Source organism: Neolamprologus brichardi, chromosome 7 (assembly GCF_056152115.1).
Source record: "Neolamprologus brichardi isolate AB-2024 chromosome 7, ASM5615211v1, whole genome shotgun sequence".
NCBI classification, from domain to species: Eukaryota; Metazoa; Chordata; class Actinopteri; order Cichliformes; family Cichlidae; genus Neolamprologus; species Neolamprologus brichardi.
In genome coordinates, this window is record NC_142110.1 from 7,790,409 (window position 1) to 7,814,617 (window position 24,209).

Sequence of the window (24,209 nt, forward strand, 5' to 3'; positions counted from 1 at the left end):
AGCCTTACCTTATTGGCCCTCATAGGGTTGTGTAAATATTCCAACTCAGGTGAAGACTACTATTCCCAAGTTCCTGTTCTCTCCACTGCTGCCAGGTCTAGATGGGACAAAGTACGCATTCCTGGAATAGCAGCACGACTCCGGTAACCAAACTGATTTGCTCCCCCTAGCCTCAGACAGAGATTTATTTATTTATGTATTTGTTTGTTTTACCCTCCACCTTTAACTGTGACTGCCGGGATTCCCTTGCAGTCACTCAATTACAAGGCTCATTAACCATTAAACATCTCTATAACCTTTTTTCTATGTTCAAATGCATCATTTTATCAATGAACCTTGCTGCTTACTTTACCTTCTGACGTAACTGGATGCATGTCAGAGAGACAGACACCATACAAAGGCTTAACACCAGCGTGTTTCGCCTCACCAGTCTCGGGGCAGCACTGGCACAGCTTGTCTGTCAAGCCCCAGTGAAAAAAGGGAATGAGCAGTTGGTTTATCTCAATGCCTCTGAGAGGGGAATATTTGTGAATTTTAAAATAAAGCTATCCTAAGGTTGGTTGGGGAGAGAGGGGAGGAGTCTTGGGGAGAGGATGAATAGGGTCCTGTGCTCAGCCCCTGGGTGGACTGAACCCCTCTGTTTGAGCTTTTTTCGGCCTTGGCACACAGGATTCCCTGTGAGGAGTTGGTCGGAAGCAGGAAGTGGTCGTGTAAGTCGATCTGCAGATGCAGCACAGAGCTCCTTTTCAACAGCAGACCCCTTGGTCCTATTCTACACAGCGACGCATCAGGTAGTCCTCCTGCTGCACCCGCAGCGAGACACATGCCACACAGGACCACTGGACAGAGAAAGTACAAAAGATAAGAGGAAAAGCTAGGAAAGAGGACAGAGAGACAAGGAACAAAATTGGGAATGATGCCGAAACAGTGCAGACTTCCGCTATTTAAGTCATTGATCAGATAGGAAAAGCTGTTTACCAGCTGTGGGTTAGCACTGCTGAAGTCTCTGCCAAAATCTGACACGGCTGGACAACAGTCCAAACTGTTATCCATGAAATCTTCTTTTGACAGGCAAGGAAGGGTAAAGTAGCCAGTGCTGATACTAAAATCAGGAAAGAAAGAGTAAGCTACAGGTGCACTGCAGCTTAACATTTCCACAGCGTATTGTGGTCGAACTGTTTGTTGCAGATAAGTGACTTTATTATTTTAACGGCTCTGAATTAGATTCTGAGTGCAGTTCGCAGTCCTCTCTACTTGAGATCCCTTCGTCCTCCACATATCTCTTCTCCATCCTTTTTGTGACTTTTCTGATTTCCAAGAAAGAACAACTCCAATTGTGAATTTGAGAACTATGCTACTTCTTATTTCAGATCCTGTACATGCCCCCCAGATCCCTCCCCCCACCCCAATCCATGTGGACTTTGTTTATAGATAGTTTTATCAGCAACATATAAAAAAGGTCTCACTCACAAAGGTGGCACATTGACAAGCTAATTAGAATGGAATGCGGGGCACTCCAACAAGTGTGTCACGTTCTCCTTCATTTTGCCTTAATTGTCTTGGCTTTTCCAAACCATTACTATAAAGTGGTTTTGAGCAGGATGTATACCACCTTGTTTCTCAGCACTAAACAAGCAGTGCTGAGGCACAAGCAGTAAAAGGATAAAGTTAGAATCCTGCTAAAATTTCACTAAATGACAGCTCAAACTGAGCTTCTGTTGCTATGAATGAGGCTATTGTTTAAATAGGATTCGTTGTTATTGTTTCCAAGTGCTACTTTAGGTGCAGCTGAACTGCTGAAGTGGACCAAAGTGTTGAGTCTCCAAAATAGAAACAAATTTTTAATGATGTTTGTTCGGGCAAGAGAGCTTTTGTGTGTGTGTGTGAGGCTGCCACAGTTCAGTAGTAGTTTGACTGCATTTTTAGTGATGTAAAATGCATTACTGAAACAGAGTTTCCAGTTTGCACTATTGTGACATAGAGTAAAGGGTGATGAATTGGTCCAGTCATGTCTCTGGCAGATCGTTTAACTTCAGTAAGCCTTTGAAGAACTGCCGTGACCAAGGAAATCCTTGACATCTGAGACACAACACAAAAAAACATAGACACAAACACAATCCAGCTTATGGTCCTAACATACGTCTAATAAAACCAAACAGAAGGGAAGCAAAATTTATCACCATCAAGATCCTGCTGTTTTGTCATTGTATATTTTTGAATACCATGTCATGCATTAACACAGGCTACTTAGGAAAGTCATAATTAGGTCATTTGGACATTTCCTTAGGCTATTTAAAGAGACACAGGCAGAGTGAATTTGGAAAATGCTGGTACTGACTCACGCACACTAGACTTGGAATTCCCTCTTTGCCATTTGCCAGGGGCCTACTGATTTTGGCATTGGTGCAAATTGGACGGAAGAATAAAAAAGGGAGAGAAAAATACTATGCTGTGTTTTTGCTTTGCTACCCTTTCCACTCATCTCCTCACATAAATGCTAGAATTCTGTTGGAGACACAAAATACTTATTGTCACCCTAATACACTCAACTCCAAACAATCTAAGCTCATGATCTTATTCTCTGAGTTAGCCGTGTTGCTTTTAGCATTAAGGTCTAAGGAGCTTGGAAAGAAAAGCGTCTGAACTTCTTTAAGTTGCTTGAAGACGTTTCACTTATCATCCGAGAAGCTTCTTCACAGACATTTTAGCATTAAGCTGTGACTGTCAGTCATGCGGCCACTCCAGTAACCTTCGCCCTAAATCTCCCACAAATGTTTTTGTTTCCTCTCAGGACCAACCCCCACCTGTCCCTCAGTTCCTGTAGCCTAATGCTAAACTGAAGAGATTTTCTTTCATGTGGGTGTGGGATGGAGACAGAAAGAAAGTGTTAAGACAGACAGCACAAGATAGAATGAAGGAAAGAAGAGGCACAATGGTTCATCTGGGAATGATGTTTGAAGCAAGAAAACAGAAGTTTACTGGTCATGGTTTTTTTGTTTTTCCTTTGTTCTTGTCTCTGTCCCAACCTAATGGTAGAATACTGAGCTCTTTCTCTCAGCATTCGGCACATCAGATGCTGCCAAATCTAAAAGGAGTGAATTACTTTCCATTACAAACCCGCTCTCCTTTTGATTTAAATCTCTGTGACAAGATCAAGTCAGAATTAAATCTGACTTTGATTCAGCCGCTGGTGCCGTAAAGTAATATTACATCTACTACTCTATAAAAACCCAAACATTGCGCATGTCAGTCATACAACTTATACTCACGTTATACATAAACAGACTTGTCTGGATAAATACAGCACACATATACAATTTTACTCCTCCGAATGTGTGAATGCACTTTCACGCACTCACGTAAAACCTGAACCATTTTCCTAACTGCTATCATGAAGTGAGACCAAATGTTCACAGAAAGAGTTTCTGTGTATCTGCCAGCTGTGAAGTCTCACAGAAAAACTGTATTTCATGAAAATGTGCTTGTTTTATGTGGCACTGACATGTACTGCATTTAAATGGCCCCCTTTCCCAAAGTTTCACAGTCACATGCCGGGACTCGACTGTCCCCTTGTCTGGAGATACGTGCATGATATGTACTAACTCCTGTCTAAACCTTACTAAGCAAAAGTTGTACCTGAAGGTGAAAGGTCATGAGTATAGCCTGCAGGTAAACAGGAGTCTAAAAGACTTTCACCTCATTGTCTTTAATGGGTTTCTGCCACTCCCAACCTCTTCTAATGAAAGCATCTGTCCACAAAAGGCTGTAGTATGCGGGCTTATCTGGCTGTCTGAAAGAGAAACAAATCTAACTAGAATCTCAAAATGATTTAATATTGCCTGTTCTTCCATATTTAGTTCAACACACAACATGCTTTAAATACCCAGTGATGTTAGGTTTGCATTTACTCTTTTTGCAGGGGGATATAGAGTTTCTTCACTGCTTAAAACATTAGTGTGAGGCACAGACTTTATGCCAGTTGTAAAAATCATTTTAGAGCTTTTGTTACCGTGTAGAAATAGCAGCATGTGCATGGCTGAATAAGTATTTTGCCATTTAGGCACGGCGTGTGACGACAAGGAAGCTTGTGTCAAAATTTTGTGGCTACCGCTCGGCATGTTTCTGCACGCTTGTGTTAGGTGAGGTTGTTCATTTGCTCATGGGAGGTAGGGTGATGGGTCACTGACAAAGGGCTGATTCCCCAGAGGCCAAAGAGGTTGTTACGCCTCTTTTTCAGGCCCAGTCTCATCTCTGGACTTTCACCTATGTGCTACTGGCCCCAGAGTCTCACTGCCTCTGGCTTCTTTAAGGCACAGGATATGCAAATAGTAATGGAGCAAAACATGTAGCTCATAAATGGACACTTTTATTGTAACATGGTATCATGGATTTATGGGAATCTGATAACTAATGGCTGCAAAAATGATTTAATGAAAGAAAAACTGCAGACAAAGTTTACATAAATACCGAGCATGTACCGTATAAACCTACATGCCGTTTCAGTCCTTGAGTATGTGTGTACAATAATTTACCTCAAGGTTTGTAAAGATCAAAGTTTATTTTCATGTAGAGGATGAAAAAGACATTTATCTAATTATTAAATAAAACCTGTTTCAATTCTTTAAAAAAAAAACTTCACATACTTTAACATCAAAGTAAAGATTAATTTACTTTAAAGATTAACAGATGGTCTTTTTTATCTGGCACATCTGAATTTGTCAGGATTGTTATGATTTCTTTGTAATGTGTGACTGAAACAGCTAAAGCCAAAGCTTCTATGTTTCACCCTTTACCTTTTGCATCTACTGTATCCAGATTCAGTAATTGTTCTACCATGACCACTTTATAACGGGACTTTCCTCAGATACCTTTCAGCCAGTGTTTAATGAGTTTAGGTTGACTTTTGCGGTATGTGGCTTGGTGAAGAAAACATGAAGTGTCTTTTACCTTATAAATACCTAGATATGTGCAGCAATTAATAGTTAGTTATTTTACTGGAGCTCTTGGTGTGTCTTATAGTATTAACTGTCATCTGGTTAAATTTCCCCCGAGTACAGCCCTGGACCTAATTGAAACAATTACAAATGAGGCTAAATGAGAATGTGAACTGATGATTTTTTTAGAGGCAACCAAATACTTTTGCCCAGGCAGAAGAAAGGACAAGCAAATATTGATACGGTAAAGAAGGAAGACTTTCTCCATTAAAAACAAGAAGGAGCCAGGAAATTTTACCTCCGTCGCCCTTTTCGTTAATATCCTCTTCTACTCACTCATGTTTTACATGTCTGTCACACACACCTTTTTCTGTCACAGCCACACAAGTAATATTCCACAGACGAGCAGAAATACTGGAAACTGTGTCAAAAAAGAAGAAATAATAACCTTGAAATGCTCTAAAACAAAGATTCCATCATGTTGATGGAATGCTGTGGTTAGCAATATGGAAACAGACCGACTCCAGAATTCAGTGGTTAGCAAAAAAATAAATAAAAGAAAAAACTCGTCTGTGAAAGAGGAAAAACTTGGGAGGGGGTAAGGACAGCCTCTGGAATTACACACCAAAACCTCTGAGACGCGCACACTCATGCACACTAACAGATTCACATACACATACGCACCTTCTATCTTACCCACTGAGCAGTTAACCACAGTGGGTGAAGGGTGGGGTTAGGGTGGTGGCGAGCAGGGAGGCACAAATTTAACAAACCTCCTTTAGTGCTTTGCTCGCTGCTTCGTTTGAAGTGCTCAGATGTGCTCCTCTTTCAGACACCCTGAAGACTTCTCGCAAAATGTCACCAGTATGGCAGAAGACAGATGACTCATTAATTATCCTCTGTAAATCGTACACTGAGAAACTAAGGTTATGAACTACTGACAGGCCACTGCTGTTCGCACACCCACATCCATTGCTTCTGTTTTAATAACTGCGGTGGCAGAATTGAGAAAGCGCATCACTGTCATATCCCTCCTCCTAGCCTGCCGTTAAATAGACATAAGTGCGGAGATCTTAAAGGCAAATTGCTTGCGTAATGGATGTCTCCAGAATTACAGGGGAGGAGGCAGGCACGCTGACAGAGGTTTTGGCGGAGAGCCCCAACAAGGGCCTGGGGCCAGCCGCTCTCACCATGCATTCTCTTCACTGGACCGGTCATGCTGGGAAAGGTGTGAGGAGAGCAGTCAGACACCCCCCCAGCATCCCTCTCATTACACAGCCTACTGGGCTACGCAACGCACTGAACAACCCATCCCTTTTGCACACTTTTCCTTCTACTTAATGGAATTCCCCGTTACCCCATAAATGCCTCCCCATTCCATCACCTCTTACCTCTCATCATCTCTCGTCTTCATCTGTCTTCTCTCCCTCAGTGATCTTCTAGACCATTGCATGTCGATGTTTCAGTGCACAAGCATCTGGAAAAGACGAACAAGCAGCCGATGGCAGTTATTGATTTCCATTATTATAAAGGAAGCCATTCTTTGTAGGAGTGGATTACTCGCCCTGCTGTTGCTTTTCTCTTGGCATTAAGGATTTTTTGTTTCTCTGGAGAGTCATTGTCTTCCCGAGCCACCTTTTTTTTTTTTTTGTGGTGTCTTAAGCAAATGTTGAATTGCTGCATTGTTAAGATCACCCATTTTAGTAGCTCTGGTCTGCTTTTACCATTTCTGCGAGCCACCTTTGGGTACTCTCCTATTACAGAACGCACATCAACAGAGGTGTCGAGTGGCTCATAAAAAAAAAGAGATGCTGAGCCTGTAGTCTTTTATGTTAACTGATTTTGAGAGATACGGCGCTTAGAGGTTTTGGCCTCTAAATGGCAAAAGCAGCTATGTGAGACTGATGTGATGAGTCGACAAAGATTTTGACAGCGCTACTAGCAAATATTCACTTAAACCAACACCACATACACCCTGTTCTAAAATGACAGGAAAGGGGCTTCCAGGAAATTGAGCTTTCATTCAAGCACCTTTTAACCATCCCTTCCTTCATTCCTGTGAGAAACCAGTACAGACCCTTGTGAAAGTAATGGGGGAAAACAGTGTAGCCACTTTTGTTACAGTTATGTGCACGCACACACACACAAACACGCATGGACTTATACCACAAGCACACCAGTTCTTAGGCACTCAGCAGTCTCAAGCTGAGAGTCAGGGTGGTGTTGTGGTGAAGCCATATGGGGCGCCACTGCCTGAAAGACTTGGTGATTTGACAGGAGGCCTGAAGAACACACACTCACATGGACACATACACACACAGCCTTAATTGACTTATAAAACTGCACTCAAATGCACTTTTATGGAATAAATTTTAGACCAGTCACACAGGATTTGATATGAACTTGTGCCCAGCTTGCAATTCTGTCACCACCACATTGTCTTTATACACAGTCCAACTGCAATTCATGCTATTTCATGAAAAAACTGAGTAAGCAGTGCAAAAACACCACCAATTTGCCAGATTAATATGCAAGCAGTCTCTGTATGAAATAATTCTTGTTTATGAGAAGGGAAAGAAATACTGTGCAGCCCAGGGCTGTAGGGGAAGTGTCCGAGGCATTTTTAGACTATAATTGACCCTTTACTCTTTGTAAACTGACAGCTCAGGCTTTGGTGCTACTTCTGTAAGGTTCCTGTGATCCTCATACTGCTCTTTTTGTTGTTGGAGGCGTTCATTCACAGCCACAAACCGCAACAGCCAGTCTAGGCAAATACAATTGGGGCTATGATGTATGATCGTGACTGCTGACTCAGCAGTGCTGGATCGAGCGCTGCCTGATGGAGACGCGGGCAAGGCCGTTCACCCCAGTTTCCCCAACCGGTGGCAGAGATACCTGCAGACACTTTGGCTTTCAGATTCTGTGGAGCTGTAAAGGGGATGCGATTTTTCACAACCAGGTCAAAACCTAGCCAGGTCTCAGCTTCAGGTCTCCCTTCCAACCTGTTAAATACCTCTGGGAGGTTTACCACAGGATGAGACAAGGAAACGAGCAGCACAGGGAGATCTTGTCAGAAAAAATTGAGGGTCATATCTCACTGTGTGTCATGCGGTATCTGAAAGTATTGACTGCTGCTTTGTGGATGGAAACATAATGGCCTTCGAGGCTCAAAGCTGTAGGCCAACACATCTTATCTCATATCAGCTCATCTCCTCGTCTCTGTGGCTTTGAGAGGGCTTGAATTTATACAGTGAAAAAAAAATTGTCCACTTTTAGGAACCTATCTGGCCGTGACCTCACTTACACTACAATACAGTCAGCATACCATGCACTTGCTAACTTATTACCATTAATAAGGCCACAAGACATACTCCTACAGAAACAGGATTGTATTTATGTTTCATCGTGATTAGATGTGGTTTGGTTCTTTGGCCAGGGTGCACAAAGAATTCATTTGTGAGCCGTCTGTCATCGTCTTCCAGATAGTCAGCACTAATGTTGTGCTGTCAAACAGTCTTATCTTAGGCTCGGTGCTCAGGTGATCAGATACGATCTCTACGAAAGGAATTTGGACGTTTTGCAAAAAAAAAAAAACTAAAGTAGGGTTTGTTTCTTTTAAATCTGCCTGAATTATACCTCTAACTGAATATGGCTATAAATAAAAGAGTACATAAATCATAATTACCATACCAACCTGCTAAAGGATGTTTTAGTAAAAATATTGATTCCACAGGATGGATTCAAGATGGAAACAAAATCAGGTGCTGATGACAAAATGACCCAGAGAGTTCCAAAAAAAGAATCTCCGGAGAGACTGATGAGGGTGCACATACTTACTGTCTGTTTGTCTTTCACATCTGACAGTGTTATATCCAGTTTTCTGGCTCCATTATAGTGACTGCCTAAAAAAGAGGCTCGATTCAGTGGTACTTAGTTTTTCATTTTAGTATGCAGTTTTCACTCATTCCTCACAGGCTAAAACTTTCCTCAGTAAACCACAAGTGCTTTGCTCAAGGACACTTCAGCACAGTGGATGGTAGCCAAAACAGATGCTTTGACCAGGATGGTAGTCTCGGCAAACACAGGCTACCTCCAGCACCGGTATAGTCAGTGGAGGCAGACAGAAGGTGTGTTGGAAGTTTGGTTACCGGGCCTAGAAATTACATTTTGGTGCTAACTGCAAGTTTCATTTGGTCTGACCTCAATCAGCCAGGAGCATTGCCGGGCCAAAGTAAACCAGGACCCGAGAGCACTGTCTGGGATGCCTGAGGAAAGGCAACAAACGTCAGTGTGGCCTCACTTCTCACTGTCTAAGGGCTGGCTGACTAATCCTCGATATTCCTCCATGATCTAAACCTGAAGCCCTCTGTAGCAAAAGAACACTGTGGCATTGTGTCCCTTCTCTTAAGGAGTCTGTGATTCATTTACTGGCAATGCACTTTGGATACATGTACTGAATTTTTCTCATCCTCAGAACTACGTTCAACTTCATCATTCCAAGACGAAACTGCTTTCTTTGTACGACTGTTGAATATGACACAACAACTATTTACTGCTGTCAAGCAGGAATCAAGCAAAAACTCTGTGGGGTTGTTTGAAATGTGTCTGTTGTTGAAAAAAAGGAACTTAGACTAAGTAATACCTCACGGACTAGTATGAAAAGACAGAATTTTGGAATTCCCTATTGATCTCACAGTGTATATTGACAGTACTGCTGTTTGATGCTGCAATACTGCTCTCTGCTGGCAGAAACAGGGAACAAGTATATGATATGAAGTAGCTTTGTGTGAAACTGTACGGTTTTGTTTTGTTTGTTTTTTTACTTTATTTGTTTCATTTGGAAGTTCCTGACATTTCTATTTTCAATACTAACACCTAGGCCAAAAAGTATTTTTTGGATACACAAGTTTTTTTGAATGCTGTTCAATGTTTCGCTTGCATGTTTAATTAGCATTGTTTGCTTTTATCTTGCAGAAAACATTTAATTTCTAAGAGTTTTTAATTGTTTTTATCAGATAGTTTAAGGTTGCCATCTGATCTTTTTTGCTCTTTATTCCTTCCAGGTCTGATTTGCTTTGGTGCCAGATCTGCAATTGACAATGAGGGTGAAGAGATGAGCTTGCAGCGAGAAGCCCGGTCCCTGCAGTTCCTGCCACTGGACATTTAGTGATTATTACTACACACAAGACGATGTCCCTGTCTCCCAGATAGCACTTCTGAGGACCAGGCCTTCACAGCACACATTGTGCACCATGGCAGGAGAGACTCAGCGAATGCATGCAGTCAAAGAGCTGGACACTGAGTCCAAACTGCAGGATGAGGGCACCACGCTGGAGCAGACGAGTGAAAAAACCTCAAAGGAATCTTCAGAGCACTTTTCAAGCACAGGCACTGAGGCCAGAGCCAGTAGCAGAGGGCCCAAAGCTGAAAAAATAGAGAAGAGAAGGGACTGTCCTCAGCAGCGTGAGGCTGTCATACGACCACAGCAAGCAGGGAAGATTGACTTCAGATCACTGCAGAACAGATCAAAGTTCGCCACTGACAGGACTTGGTCGAGTGGGAAAGGCAGTCCCCAGTCTCCAAGTGGAAAGAGCCGCAGCCGAGAGAAAGGGAAGCGGTCAGTAAAGACAGAGCGAGGCAACCCACAGCAGCTGTACAGACCAGGCATTACAAATCCACGCACTGTTGGTATTGCATATCCACAGCAGAAGGTTTTGCCACCCAAGAAGTTGGAAACCAGTCGTGGCCCAGTTTCGGGCAGCTACAGATTCCACGTTCCCAGTATACCAGAGAGAGAGGCCGAACTACAACAAGAAGAGCTTAGCTACAGCCGCTGTTTCCAAGAGGCTTCCTCTAACCTCACCTCCCAAAGCTTTACCTCACAGACACTGGGCTCCTCAAGTGGAACATCATCTCACCCGCACCCACCCCTGTCACAACAGCAGCAGCCAGCATCCATGGAGAGCAACGGTGCACAGCCTGGCGGCCAACTGATTCTGACTGACTTTCATCTGAGTGGCTCTAATGCATGGGCATCTCCTGAAAGGACTTTCAATGGTGCTAACTTTGGGGTTTCATCGCAGAAATCCACTGCCCTATCAGAAGCAAATAAGGCAAACACATTTGTGCCTGGCCCATTTCAGTATGGATATAATTTAATGGAAGAATCAACCTCTGACTCTTTTCCCTGTGAACAGGACCCACAATCCCAAGACTTCACGAACGCCTCTTTGGGTTCTGTTCATGTGACCCATAACTCGTTTTCTTTCGCACCTGCAGAAGGGCAAAATATTGCTCAGAACAACACTCAGTTCAGTAATGAACAGCAACCAGAGGATCGAAGCACTTATCCTCACACTCCGCAGTCACAGTTTATGCAAGGGGTGGTATCATCCATCCAGTGTCCAAGGAACCTGAGTGAGGACTCAGCCAGCAGCGACAGCTCTGGCTCCAGCTCACAGCAGTCGGAGCAAGGAAAGACTGGGCTGGCCGAGAGCACAGATGCAATTGGACAGGCAGACAGTAGGGATGCAGCCATCACCTCGGGGAGTAAGAGAAACTGTCACCCCAAAGACACAGCTGCCAACCAAAGAACACTCATTCAAGGAAGTATGCATGCAAGAAATATTTCACAAGTCCCAGGCTCACCAATGCACTTTCCCACCAAAACATACAACAGCATTCCAGTCAATAACATTCGCTCGAGCACAATGGCTTTTGATAAAAACATCAACAGTAATGTTCTAAGTAGGATACCACACTCATGGGAGGGGCCTAATAAGGCATATTCACAAGAAGATCCAAACACGATTCAGTACACTGATATAAATGACAAGTTTCAGTTTCAGAACCAGCCAGCGATCGACCAAAGGCCAAATTCATCTAAAAATAACAGAATGCCCTGGCAGCAGATACGACCCACCCCTGCCATGCCAAACCAAAGTAGAATTGAGTTATCTAGACAAATAAGCAATCAAAAATTGGCTTACATAGTTTCCCCCTCTGACTGGCAGGATGACATAAAATCACATAAACCCAGCTCGTTGAAAACTCCTGGCTCGTTTCAGAACAGCAGAGCTGGTGATGGCTTTTCAAACCAAAGACAGGAGATTGTTAAAAAAAACAGTAACACAGTCTCAACTTTTAAAGTAGAAACAAGCCACTCGCAAGTATGTGAGTCGAAAAATAAGGTAGTATTCTTTGGACTCAATCATTCTCTTCCAGCAGCACCGTCAAGAAACTACAGCTTTCCACCATTACAGGTGCCGCCTATGGGACTGATGATGGTATCACCTTATGAATCCCCTTTGCCATCCCCAGTTCATAATCCTGCATCTAGCAGTACCTGCTCCTCCCACTCCCCGGCATCCACGAGCCCTGTTAACATCAGCTCCGAGGACACGCAGATATCTAAGCCAGCACCCTCTCACCCATTCTATCACCAACCACAAGGCAAAACCCAGTTACCCTCAGATCACCTGAGCACTCACTCCCACCAGTTTCATTCCGACGCTCCGCGGAACCTTCCTTTTGTACCCGACAGACCCAAAGACGACATGATGAGCTACCTGCAAAGCAGTAGTCACGTAAAGACAACTATGGATGGAAGCAAAGCTTATGTGGATAGTTTTGGCGTGGAGCACCAGCAGCCTCCCCCGCCATACTCTGCACATCAGCTGTTAGCCAGCTCATTAGCCACAGCAAATCTTGACCAGTTGGATGTGCTCCTGACGTGCAAACAGTGTGATCAAAATTTCAACAACCTGGCCTCGTTTTTAGGCCATAAGCAATACTGTGCTCATCACACGTTTGCACAAAATGACCTCAAAGAAACGGCAAAGATTGAGGACAGTCGAAAATACCATTCAGATCCAGCAAAAGCAGTGTCGTCCGTGTCCAACGTTTCACTCTCAAGGTGTCCGTCTGATCTTCACTTGTCTTTGTTGGGCCTCAATAAAAATGGCGACCTGATATGTGACAGTGAAATGAAAGGAGACAATAAAGACGATTCAATGAAGCTGTTCTCCAGTTCAGTCAACCTCCCCGAGCTGGAAATGGACGCCAAGTTGGACAGTCTAATCACAGAAGCTTTGAACGGACTGGGATATCAGTCAGACAATGCTGAAATAGACAGCAGCTTTATTGATGCATTTGCTGATGATGACCTCACCACTGTCAAAACATCGTCAAACAAACAATCTCTGAAAATGAAAGAATCCCTGGTCTTTGAGAGCAAAAATAAACAAACAGTCGATGATGTGTCTTTCACACAGGAAAAGTATTTTTATGACTCTGATGTAGAGAGCCCTGAGAAAATCTCTCTGAATCTGGAACAAGATGAGAAAATTAACATAAAAAAAGAAGTCTCTCATAAAAATTCAAGAATTGCCTCCAGGGAGAAGACGTGGGAACAAGGCAGCAAAGTGAAAGAGGCGAAAACTCTGTGCAAGAGCGGGGACGAAAACACGGGGACACAGAGGTTACTCTTGTCCAGCAAGTTTTCGGAACGCTGCGGCGTTAAGAGCTTTCAGGACAACGCCGCACTTCGAGGGTCGGCACCCTCACAGGCCTCCACCTCCCCGACATCAAGAACTGCAGTGAAAGAGAGCAAGAGGAAAAACACTGGAGGGGGCACCTGGAGCAAAGAACTTATTCACAAAATAGTTCAACAGAAAAACAAGCTCCATAAACTCCACGTCAAAGGTACTAAAAACCTTCAGTTTTCCTTGGTGATGGAGAGACTAACTCCTACAGTGCAGAACACCGCCTTTGGAGAATACGACTATGTCTCAGACTCAGATGATGAATGTGAGCCCGTAAAGATAGCAAGCCAAGGCCGACTGAATCAGAGTAGTCGCTGTAAATATACATACACTAAAGAGTGCAAGTGGCGAGCGAAGAGCGAGAGGGACCAGGCAGCATGGAGGCATGAGTCGAAGGAGTGTTTTGAGATGAAAAAAAGCGAAGAGGTTTCTCCCGACAAGCACGGCTCTCACCAGAGGCTCAGGAGGCGGGGTAGCAGATCGTCCACAAGCAGTGAACTCAGCACATCGGTGAGTGTTTCAAGTGATAGTATCAACAGCCCCAAAAGCACTGATCGCACTGACTCAGACTGTGAGAAGAAGACAGACAAAAACAAAGAATCTCCAGAGCAGAAAACCCATGAAAGGTCTTCCCCTCAGAAGTTATTTAAAGAGTCCAGCACACTTGCACTGACTTTCACGAAATCTGTCAAGAAGTATAACAACAACAAAGCCATTCATTCTGATATCAAAGACAATACAGAGGATCCAAAGAAATGTCACTCAAATCCTGAAGCTGCTGATCTAGCGGCATCCTCGCAAAAAGCAAAAGACACAGTAAAGCACTTGGAAAAAAGCAAAACGTCTCATGCAAAATCAAGAGAGAAACCCGTGTCTCACAAAAAAGAAGCCAGTACAACGGTTACTTCAGACAGAAATTCCCTACAGAGGGCAGACAATCTTTGCCCTAAAGACGAACCAACACAATGTGGCGGCACAGATAACAAGACGCTACCATTTAATTCACAGTCCCCCGCTACCAAAGAAACTGATTTCAATATTGACAGAAAAACAAAGGGCAAAAGAAGAGAGGGCTCCCTGGCTGCACAGCCAGAGTTATCAGACACTCCCACGTTTGAAAAACAGAGCGACAGTGTCTGTGCGGTGAAAGAGGCTATCACTTTAGCCAATGACCTAGTCACGCACAAACCTGGGTCTCTTTGCAGCTCTTTGATGGATGAAGTGTGCCTGTCTCCAACCGAAAGCCAAAGCCCGCTGATACAAAAAGACACACTCCACCTCATGCCTTACCCCCTGGACCAGGAGCAAGGACTCATTAAATCTCCGCTTTCATTTGACACCTCATCAATGTTTGGGGACCTCACAGGCTTTGACGGTGGCCTTTACTCGGAGATGCCGATACAAAAAGAGGGTTTCCATTCAATAGAAAACGCATCGGAGAAAAAGGACGAGTTTGTGTCATCTTTCTCTCCTTTTCTGGAGCAAAGAGACTGGAGTCTCATTGTTAGCCCCGTGCTACCAGATGAGATATCCCAGTACAAAAGCAACTCGGAGAAATCAAATGAAAAGAAGCCAGATTATAATCACGTTCCTTTGTCTCTGCCGGAAAAAATAACTGACTACAGTGCAAATCTTAACAGCTGTGCATCAGAGGATGAGCTGGAGATAAAGAGAATAGTGAACGAGCTCGAGAACCAGCTGCAGACAACAAAGTTGGAAAGGCCACCGATACTAGATCAGCACGTCCCCAAACAGCTGCAGATGAGCAAATTTTCACCTTTACGTCTGGGCGATGAGTCAGAGAGTGAGTGCCCCACTTTGGATGCTAAATGCTCTGTGCCGACGATAGATGTACCTGTTTCGATGCCTTCAGAGCCTTTCACTGAACAGGGACTCTCGTGGCACGGCACATTCCAATTCGAGCTAATGGGTGAACATCACAGTCCCCACACTGCAATTCACAATGAATCAGGGGCTCTTGAAATATTTTCAGACAAAGAGGGCCACGCACCAAATTTAATCTCTGCATCCTCACGTATTGAACACCCACAGCTCCACCTTGATCAAAAAACGGAGGAAAGAAGTGCCGAAGAAGACACTCCTGCGGAAACAAAGGAAGAGATTTTGGAGCAGAAGAGATATACAGAAAATCTCATGAAAAGTCTGGAGGTGATTTCACACTCTATATTCAAGAAAGAACCCCTTATATCAGTAGACAAAACGCTAAATGTCAACTCTCCCCAAAGTCAACAACATGTAGAAGCTGAATGTCAGGCAACAGATGCAGTTGAAAGAGAAGATCACGAGGAAACGGAAGCAATTATGAAAAAGGAGAATATATTATCACCTCCAAATATCAGTGAGAGGAAGGATGAAATTGAATTCATTCTGGATGAGTCAGAGTCATCTCTCTCCAGCAAGGCTGACCCCAGAGTCAATGGCAGCCAGCCAAATTCATCGCAGCCAAGTGAGGCCACAGAAAACAAGGATTACAAGGGGCAGAGTAAAGTCGCATCAGAGCAGGATATCTCCGAGAGTAGCACTTTAACCGAGACTGCTCGCTGCTCAAGTGTGGTGACACATGAGCCACGTGTGGATGAGGAATCTTGCGGGAACTGTAATGCAGAGGACAATGTCGATCAGCTGTTTAAAAACAGTAGCGTCAGCCGAGAGTATTCACCCACGGGTGAGGAAGCGGAGGCGGTGAAGGGAATTACGGGTCACTCTGGTGTTCATCTGTTATCACCAGCTCAGGCTGAGCCCAGTCCAGATATTAGTGAGAAAATGGCAGATGTGACAAAGGCAGCAGCGGAGCGACAATCAGCTGGTAGCCATGGTAATCGTGACGACAACAGTTCATCGCACGCTGACGAATTAAAAGTGGAGCGCTCAGAAAGTAAAACTGTTGAAACATCAAGCCGAGATCATTTAATAGGCCTTTCGACACAGACGTACGGTGAAACCGATATGTCCGTAGAGATTGTCACCACAGACAAGCCCTGCAGTCCGTTACTGGTGGAAACCAAAGCAGAAAGCTCTAGATGCTGCTCGCCCTTCCATGACACCCAATCCATAGAGGGACAAAGCAATCTGTTGATCATTTCACAGTCTGATGGCATCATTAACGGTGATTCCTGCAAAATGACTCCATTTAATGACTCATTAAAAACTGAGACAGGTCTCATCTTTGAGTCTGCTCAGAAACGAGAAGAGATTTTAAATGTTCAGGACATCAAAGAGCAGCTTCCCATTGATTTCATGGCAAGTCAGCATAACTCACCGTGCAGAGACGAAGTGGAAGAAAGTCACTGCGTCTTTTTAACGACCGCTCCATCAGTCAGTCCTCTATTATCAAGCTCTAATCAAATGCCTATGCGGAAATGCGACACAGAAGAGGATTCGTGTAAGTCAAACGATACATGCGACAATAAATTTATTGATCAAGACTCCATTCAAAATACAAAATCCCCAAGAAGCAAAGGCAAAAACAAAAATTCAAACAGTGAGGAGCTAAACACAACCGTGGAGATGGACTACTCTTTAATAAGTCCGCCTCACCTGCACTTGGGAATGATAGAGTGTAAAATCCCCAGATCTGAAACCACCATCTCCTCTCCACTTCCAGCAACCGCTATGGCAGAACCACCAGTGGTATCAGAGAGCCTTGGAAAAAGAGATTTAATGTACGACTTCAAGCTCAGCCCACTCAACTATAACAGCATCTCAGATGAACCTCCACAACTAAACCAGTACGATTACATACCAGTCTCACCAGCCAGTCAGCCTAAAGAGAATGCAGATACCGCGCTGAGACCCAGTGATGACTCTGAATCATGTGATCTGAGTATAAACCCTGCACTGATTTTTAGCAAAACTGAAGCAGACACGGGAGAATCACTGAATTCCAACCCTGCAGCTAAGCTATATTCATCCGATGAACCACTGGTGCTACAGCAGAGTATGAAATTCACATGTTTTTCACTGGGGCTCCCAGCTCAAAGCAAGAGAACAGACTCTACAGCTGGTAATGTAAAGACAAACCTGGAGGTTTGCCACGAGGTGCTCAAACCTGTTGAAAATTTGCATATGCATGCAGACCTTCTGAGCAAGGCTGAAACGGAGACTTTAGAGTCTCACAAAGCTTCTGTTGAGGACAGTAAACTTCTCAAAAAAACCTTTTCAGATGGTCCGCCCACTCCTAAGCCACTCATCATCTGTGAAAGTGAACAAATGCTCATTCCATCAGACCCTTCAGAGAAGCGACCGACAACAGACACTGGCCAGTGTTCAACAACGCAAATACAAAAAGATGCGACGCAAAAGAAGACACAGAGCAGCGCTCAGCAGGGCAAAGTGCTCTGCGAAATTTGCTTCATGTGTTTCAGGACTGTGCCGGGGTTAAAGAGGCATAAAGCAATGAAGCATTTGGTCAAAGCTGAAAAACACACTGGCCCACAGAGTGCAGCGTCAAGCCATCAGGGGAGTGCGCTTGTTTATGAAGCATCACAAACTACAGAGAAAAAACATAAAGATGATTCACAGACCTGTTACCCAACAAAAATAGATGGCCTGCCTGAGATAAGTAGTGCTCTCATATCTAAAGCAGCAGAGACCGAATCCATCCTGGAGGAAATGGCAAGTGAGACAAGTGCAGTGGCAGTAGATGAAATAGGCTATCAAAGCCCAATGCTGTCAGTAAAAGCAAAGAAGAACAACAAAGCTAGAAAGAACAAGAACAGTGAGGTAAACAGAAAGCCTAACCATCTCTCTGATGAGCTTCTGAATATATTAAAAACAGATATACTTCAAGCTATAACTCCTGAATTCAAAAGCGGCACAGAGCGCAGCCAATCTTCTGAGGAACAGGAGAAAACCAGTGAAAGAACTGAGGAATTCCCTCACTGTGCTGCTTCAGAGGCTGCTTTTGACAACACAGCCCGATCTCCAACAAAAGAGACAAATGTACTTAATGAAACTGTGGAGATCAATCAAACTGCTGATGCAGAAGAAACAAAATGTACGAGTATCACAGAGATGGCAAATTTGGAAGTGTGTACGGATAATAATGTGGAAAGTACTGTAACTGTAGAAAAGGAGGTTATCAGAGAATGCGATGAAACCAGAAGGACTCTGCTCCCTGTGGAAGACATGTGTGAACTGAAAGGTTCAGAAGATAGCCTTGCCCAGGAGATTCTTGGAAACGTGGCAGGCGAAATAAAATGTGAGAAAAACAGTAGCCCTGCAGACAAAGTACATCCTCTCTCCTGTTTGAACGCCACAGCTCTCAGCCCTCCAAGTATAAGTCCCGATCTGAAGGCCCTGTTTGACGATGACACCACATTCTCCCAGCTCTTCCCCAGAGATGATGAGGCAAAAAGGAAGAAGTGCCCAAGGGTGTACAGCAAAAGAAACAAAAGGCAGAAGCTATCGCCCCGTTCGAATGTGACTGCTGACTTCCTTCCTCCTGAAACATTCATGCAAAGTAAAGATCGATTCGCGGAAAACCAGGCCGAACAGACTTTTAATGACAATCACGCAAAGCACTGTGAATATGAGACAATTTCTCTTGATGATGCCATCATGTTGAATATGTGCCACAACAGCACAATAAAGGCAGATGTCACACCACTGGCAGATGTTAAACAGAGGGATCAGGGGGATGCTGACAATATTAAAGAGCTCTGCAGCAGCCTCTTGAAACCACTCGAAAGCACAATTGATAAATCTTCAATTGAATGGAGCGGCCCCGCTGCCTTCACCAGCTTTGATACCAGCTCATCTGTGACCTCTGACCCCAAATCTTGTAAACCGGAAGTAGCATCCACCCCGTACACTGTGGAGCCAGAGGGCGTTCAAACCTTCCACAGCATTGACATCCAAAACATGAACACCACGTTTCAGCTTCCAGAAATCCAGTTCTTTGATTCTAATAAAGATATCTCAGTAGCTCCTCCAGCAATCGCAACTGTTGACGTGGAGAATAGAGATGATGAAAAGTCCAACAAAGTGGCGGAGCGGCGAGGCAGGAAACGGCAAGATGGCGGAATGAAAGTCAAAGATAAGCAATACAAGTGCAAAGTGTGTTTCACTTGGTTCCTTACCCTGGGCGAGCTGAACTTTCACAAACTCTCCCACAACCCCTCTCCACCTCCAACCTGCTACATGTGTGTCCAGCGTAAATTCAGCTCCAGGGAACAACTGAGAGACCATCTGAGGGAGAAGCATGCAAAGAACAAGACGGGTATCTGGACCTGTGGGATGTGTTTGAAGGAGATATCAGATGTGTGGATGTACAATGAACACTTGCGGGAGCATGCCACACAGTTCGCCAGGAGGGGTCAGACTCAAGGATCCATGCTAGGCATTTCGGGCAGCTTCATGCAAGAGACAGCAGTGAAGAACTTCATCTCCTCAATAATGCAGCATCGCCCCAGCAAGGTGAGCAGAGAGGCCAGCAAAGTTAATAAAGAACAGGAAAAAGCTGTTTCTGCAGACAGCACAATGGGAGAAGGTGCTGAGGCAAAGCTTCACAAATGTAAAAGCGCCAGCGGAGCTGGTGGGAAGAACGCCTTAACCCCACTTGAAGTCCTCCACAAAACAGAGACACCTAAAAGCGTGGAGATGCATCCCAACTGCAAAGACCCCTCAAGAGACTGCCACCACTGCGGAAAACAATTCCCCAAACCATTCAAACTGCAGAGACATTTAGTGGTTCACAATTTGGAAAGGATTTTCCTGTGCCACAAATGCCCCGTCTCTTATCCGGAGGCCCAGGAGCTTAAAGATCATCTGAAGAGAGCTCACGAGGAGGTGGATGAGCTGGATTCGAAGCACACCACCCTCTACACCTGTGAGCTCTGCGCTGATGTCATGCACGTGATTAAAAAATCCTTCATCTGCAGCACCTGTAACTACACCTTCTCCAAGAAAGAGCAGTTTGATCGTCACATGGAAAAGCACCTGTCAGGGGGAAACAAAATTTTCAAATTCCGAGGCGTCTTGAGACCCGTCAGAGTGTCTGCATCCAAAGAAGATGAATGTGTTTCGCCTACAAGTAAAAAGAGGAGAATTCTCCCTGACAGTCTGCAAGAAAACAGCTCAGACAGTGGCATTGCTAGTGTAAGCTCACTGCACTTAAATCAAAACTCTGACACACAGTCTTCCAAACCCCCTGTGTCCATGGCAGACGACTCCACACAGACCATCACAAATGAATACCGCAGTGACACAAACAATACAAGTGTGAAGACTGAGGACATTGCTGAGGACTACTCTGAACTGCTTGTAGAGTTGGAAAAATGCATTCATATGGATTCTTCTGAGTCTGCTACACCCAAGAAGGAGGAAATTGACCCGACTCCCTCGCCTCATCTTGATAAAGAGGGTAATGAAATATCAATTCCTGAAGCATGCGACGTGAAAGAGGAGAATGAGTCGGTCCGCATTAGAGCAGAAACAACCTGTTGGTCAGCATCTAAAGAGAGTAGTGGTGCGGGGGAGGAGATTGTTAAAGCTAAGGAAGGTTCTGTTCAAGGTGACGCTACAGAAAAGGAAGAAAAAACTGATTCACCTCCTCCTAGTGGCAACTCTGTAGTCAGCTTAATAGAAAATCAAATCAGTTTAAAGACACCCGAGTCTGCAAAAGATGAATCAGCTGTCGATGTGATGGACCAGCAGGGGGATGAGGAGCAGTGGCATCAGATGTCCAACTCTTCTAGTAATAGCAGCAAACAACAGATCTTATCTCATGGTGCTGAGCAGGAAGATGACAGTCAGAATAAAGAGAAGGCTGCCCTTGAGAAGTCAATTGACAACACCAAAAGTAGTCCAAAGACCACAGAGTCAACACCAGGCCCTCACTCCAAGGTTTCCTCCAATGCCTCAGCTTCAAATGAGGATAAGGAACCGCTGAGACGACAGAAGAAGAGAAAGGACACGAAATCCCCTCATAGCCTGCAAAGGGTTTCCTCTCCAGTCACACAAGAAAATTTTGGCGTTGATTCTAGACCCAAGAAGAAATTTTGCCCCAGCAAGTGTGCAAATCCGTCTCTGCAGAGAAAGTCAGATGGACTGAATGAGTACCCTGTGCTGTCCTCAGTACGGGATGACGTCGTTAGCAACAAAATCATTTCCAAGTGCAAGACTGTAAGTTTGGGCTTGCAGTCGAAACGAAGTCTGCTTGATAGCTGTACGCAAAAGAAGGCTGAGTTTGTGAGCCCTCAGAACGGGGACTATAAAACCAAAAAGGGAACTCTGGGGAGAGCTTTGCATTCTCAGATATCGAAAGTTTCTTCAGTTCCCATGAACAATTCTTTGAAATCTCGACCAAAGATAGGGGTAAGGTCGATGGAGACCCATTCCTACCGGACAGCAGAGTCACAGAACCACCTCCTCAGCCAGCTGTTTGGCCAAAAACTCACTAGCTTTAAGATTCCTTTAAGGAAGGACACATCAGAATCTATTAACTAAGGGTTGGGGGGTGGGGGGTGAGGGATCTGTGAATAATAGACTGTAAATGTTCACAGGTATAAATGTTTAAGACAATTCATTATGGTGAATGAGATTGCACAGCTCTTTTCTGTGAAATGCTTTAAATCTTTAAATACTTACATAGTCACTTTATTTCTTCTTTGTACATGTGTTTTTATTACATAAATGTGAGGATGAATGGCAGATATGAATATTGGGTCAAAAATTAAATATGCTAGTTGGAGAAATCATTGAACGTTTTTTTTTAAGAGAATATATTTCATTTACCTAAAGGAGAGAAAAAAGAATACTTGAAAATACAGTAAAATATTTTGTTTTTATAAATGCATGTTCATGTTGCATTCATAAAATAATTTTTTTTTAAATGTTTTCTACTAAAGGACCAAATGACATCAGAACTGACATGGACTATTGTCTGTGCACCTTTCATAAATACTTCCTACATAGTCATTTTGTGTATTTTTTTTTTTTTACCTTACTGTACTGCATCGACATTCATCGTATTAGCCTTTGTATAAACATTACGTGGTGCTACATTGTGTTTTTTTTTATTGTAATGTGAATGCCAATGTCCTCAGAAGGGAACGTGAGATCTGTAGCAGTTGCAGTTACAAACGTACATCAGACTGTTTTTACTGGCTCTCTGTATTTTATTAATACTGTGTAAACCATCCAAGTAAATCACATGTAGGCTGACAGAAAACAACATTAGGAAAAGCTTCCATTGTATAAACTCAGGTGCATACAAGGACATCAAAGTCCCAAGACCTGTATTTGGAGTTCTTCCCATGCACTGAAAATACCACACACAAATTACAAACTCAATCATCTGTGTCTGTAGCTCCAAGTGTTTAATTCTTAATAGTATTTACTAGGACAACAAAGGTGCTTTATCTTGTTTATACTGTATGTATCTTACATTGTATTATATTGTAGGTAGATGAATGTGTGGTGTAAAAGTTTTATTTTAAAAAATGTGCAAAATGAATACGAATGAGAAGAAAGGGAAATGCAGTGTCTCTTGCAAGTTGTAAAGTGGCTCACCAAGTGCCTGTTTTATAGTTGGTTATTAAAGATCTGTACAGGTCTCTCCTTGCTCTTTTCTTCTTTTGTTCATGACGTGTTTTGCAAATGTTCCTACTTCCATCCCTGCGGACTGCAGCTGTCGCCGCATGCTTCAAACACTGGAAGCAGCGGAAGGTGCGTGTGCCTGGAGGCAAAAACAGGTGCACACACAACAAACTCTGACGCCATATTTTTGTCTTCAAAATCAGCACTTCGCTGAGCTCACTTTTCATCAGAGAGACGAGCATAAATGTATCTTTACTACAGGGGAATATTCAGCAAGAAGACAGTTGCATTTATCCAACCATATGTTGTTGGTCTCCGTGAGCGCTGGCAAGCAGGCAGCGAGGAGCTCCCGCTTGTGTCACGCTTCCGTCATGCTGCTCTACCGCCACGTGTGAAATGGCTTCTGTTCCTACATGAACACTTTTCATCATCACATAGGAATAAAAAGCCATATCACACAGTGGCATACACACAGAGAATACAAGGAGGGGGGTCCTCGCATTTTTCCCCGTATTACCTGAGGGGGAAAAGCAAGAAGAAAAGAGGATAGTCAGAAAAATCAAGTCTTTCTTTGGTTGAAGCTCAGGATTTGGTTCTTGAGGAAAAAAATAAATAAAAGATTAAAAAAACAGTTATTCAATAATAAGAGTTGGCTGACTGAAGTGGATGTCTGCATTACAAGATGACATTTAACAGCAATCATCAGCACACTGTAAAGGACGGTTTAAACTATTAGTCTGCGTTGAGGATATAAGCGGATTTCCACATATGTGTCTCCTTTTTCTTCAAAATCAAAGATCTCACTTGTGGTACGAACACACTGGTGTTTTCTGTAAACACTGTAAGCAGCCATCGGCCCATGTGTTGATTCAGAGGGAGTGTGGAGGAAACAGAGCCACCGTGTTGTTGAAATAACTTCTCCAATTATATTTGTGTGAATGCTGGTTTGGCAGCAGACGCAAACACCATATTTTTGGACTCACTGATGACAACTGAAAATAAAGCAGGCATAACTGGGAGGGAATTATAGGCCTCGGTCCCTGTCAGCCTCTCTCAAGGAGAAGCAGCGATTCAGACTGCGTGAACGTGTGCCGGCACGTGTGCTATATCCTGACCTTTGTTACAGTACTGTAAAAGTCCAAATAAGCACTTTAAAGATAGAAAATCAAGA

The 24,209-nt window shown here is 43.8% G+C and overlaps 1 protein-coding gene across 1 annotated transcript in view; it reads left to right on the forward strand.

The window, feature by feature from the left end:
* The window catches only part of znf469 (zinc finger protein 469), a 196,235-nt gene extending 173,180 nt beyond the window's left edge, over window positions 1–23,055 (forward strand). Inside the window, exon 7 of the mRNA XM_035907130.2 lies at window positions 9,998–23,055. Within this exon, the coding sequence (XP_035763023.2) occupies window positions 10,187–21,946 (11,760 nt within the window). The 5' untranslated portion in view covers window positions 9,998–10,186 and the 3' untranslated portion in view covers window positions 21,947–23,055. The remainder of the gene's footprint in view (window positions 1–9,997) is intronic.
* The last annotated feature ends 1,154 nt before the right edge of the window (window positions 23,056–24,209 follow it).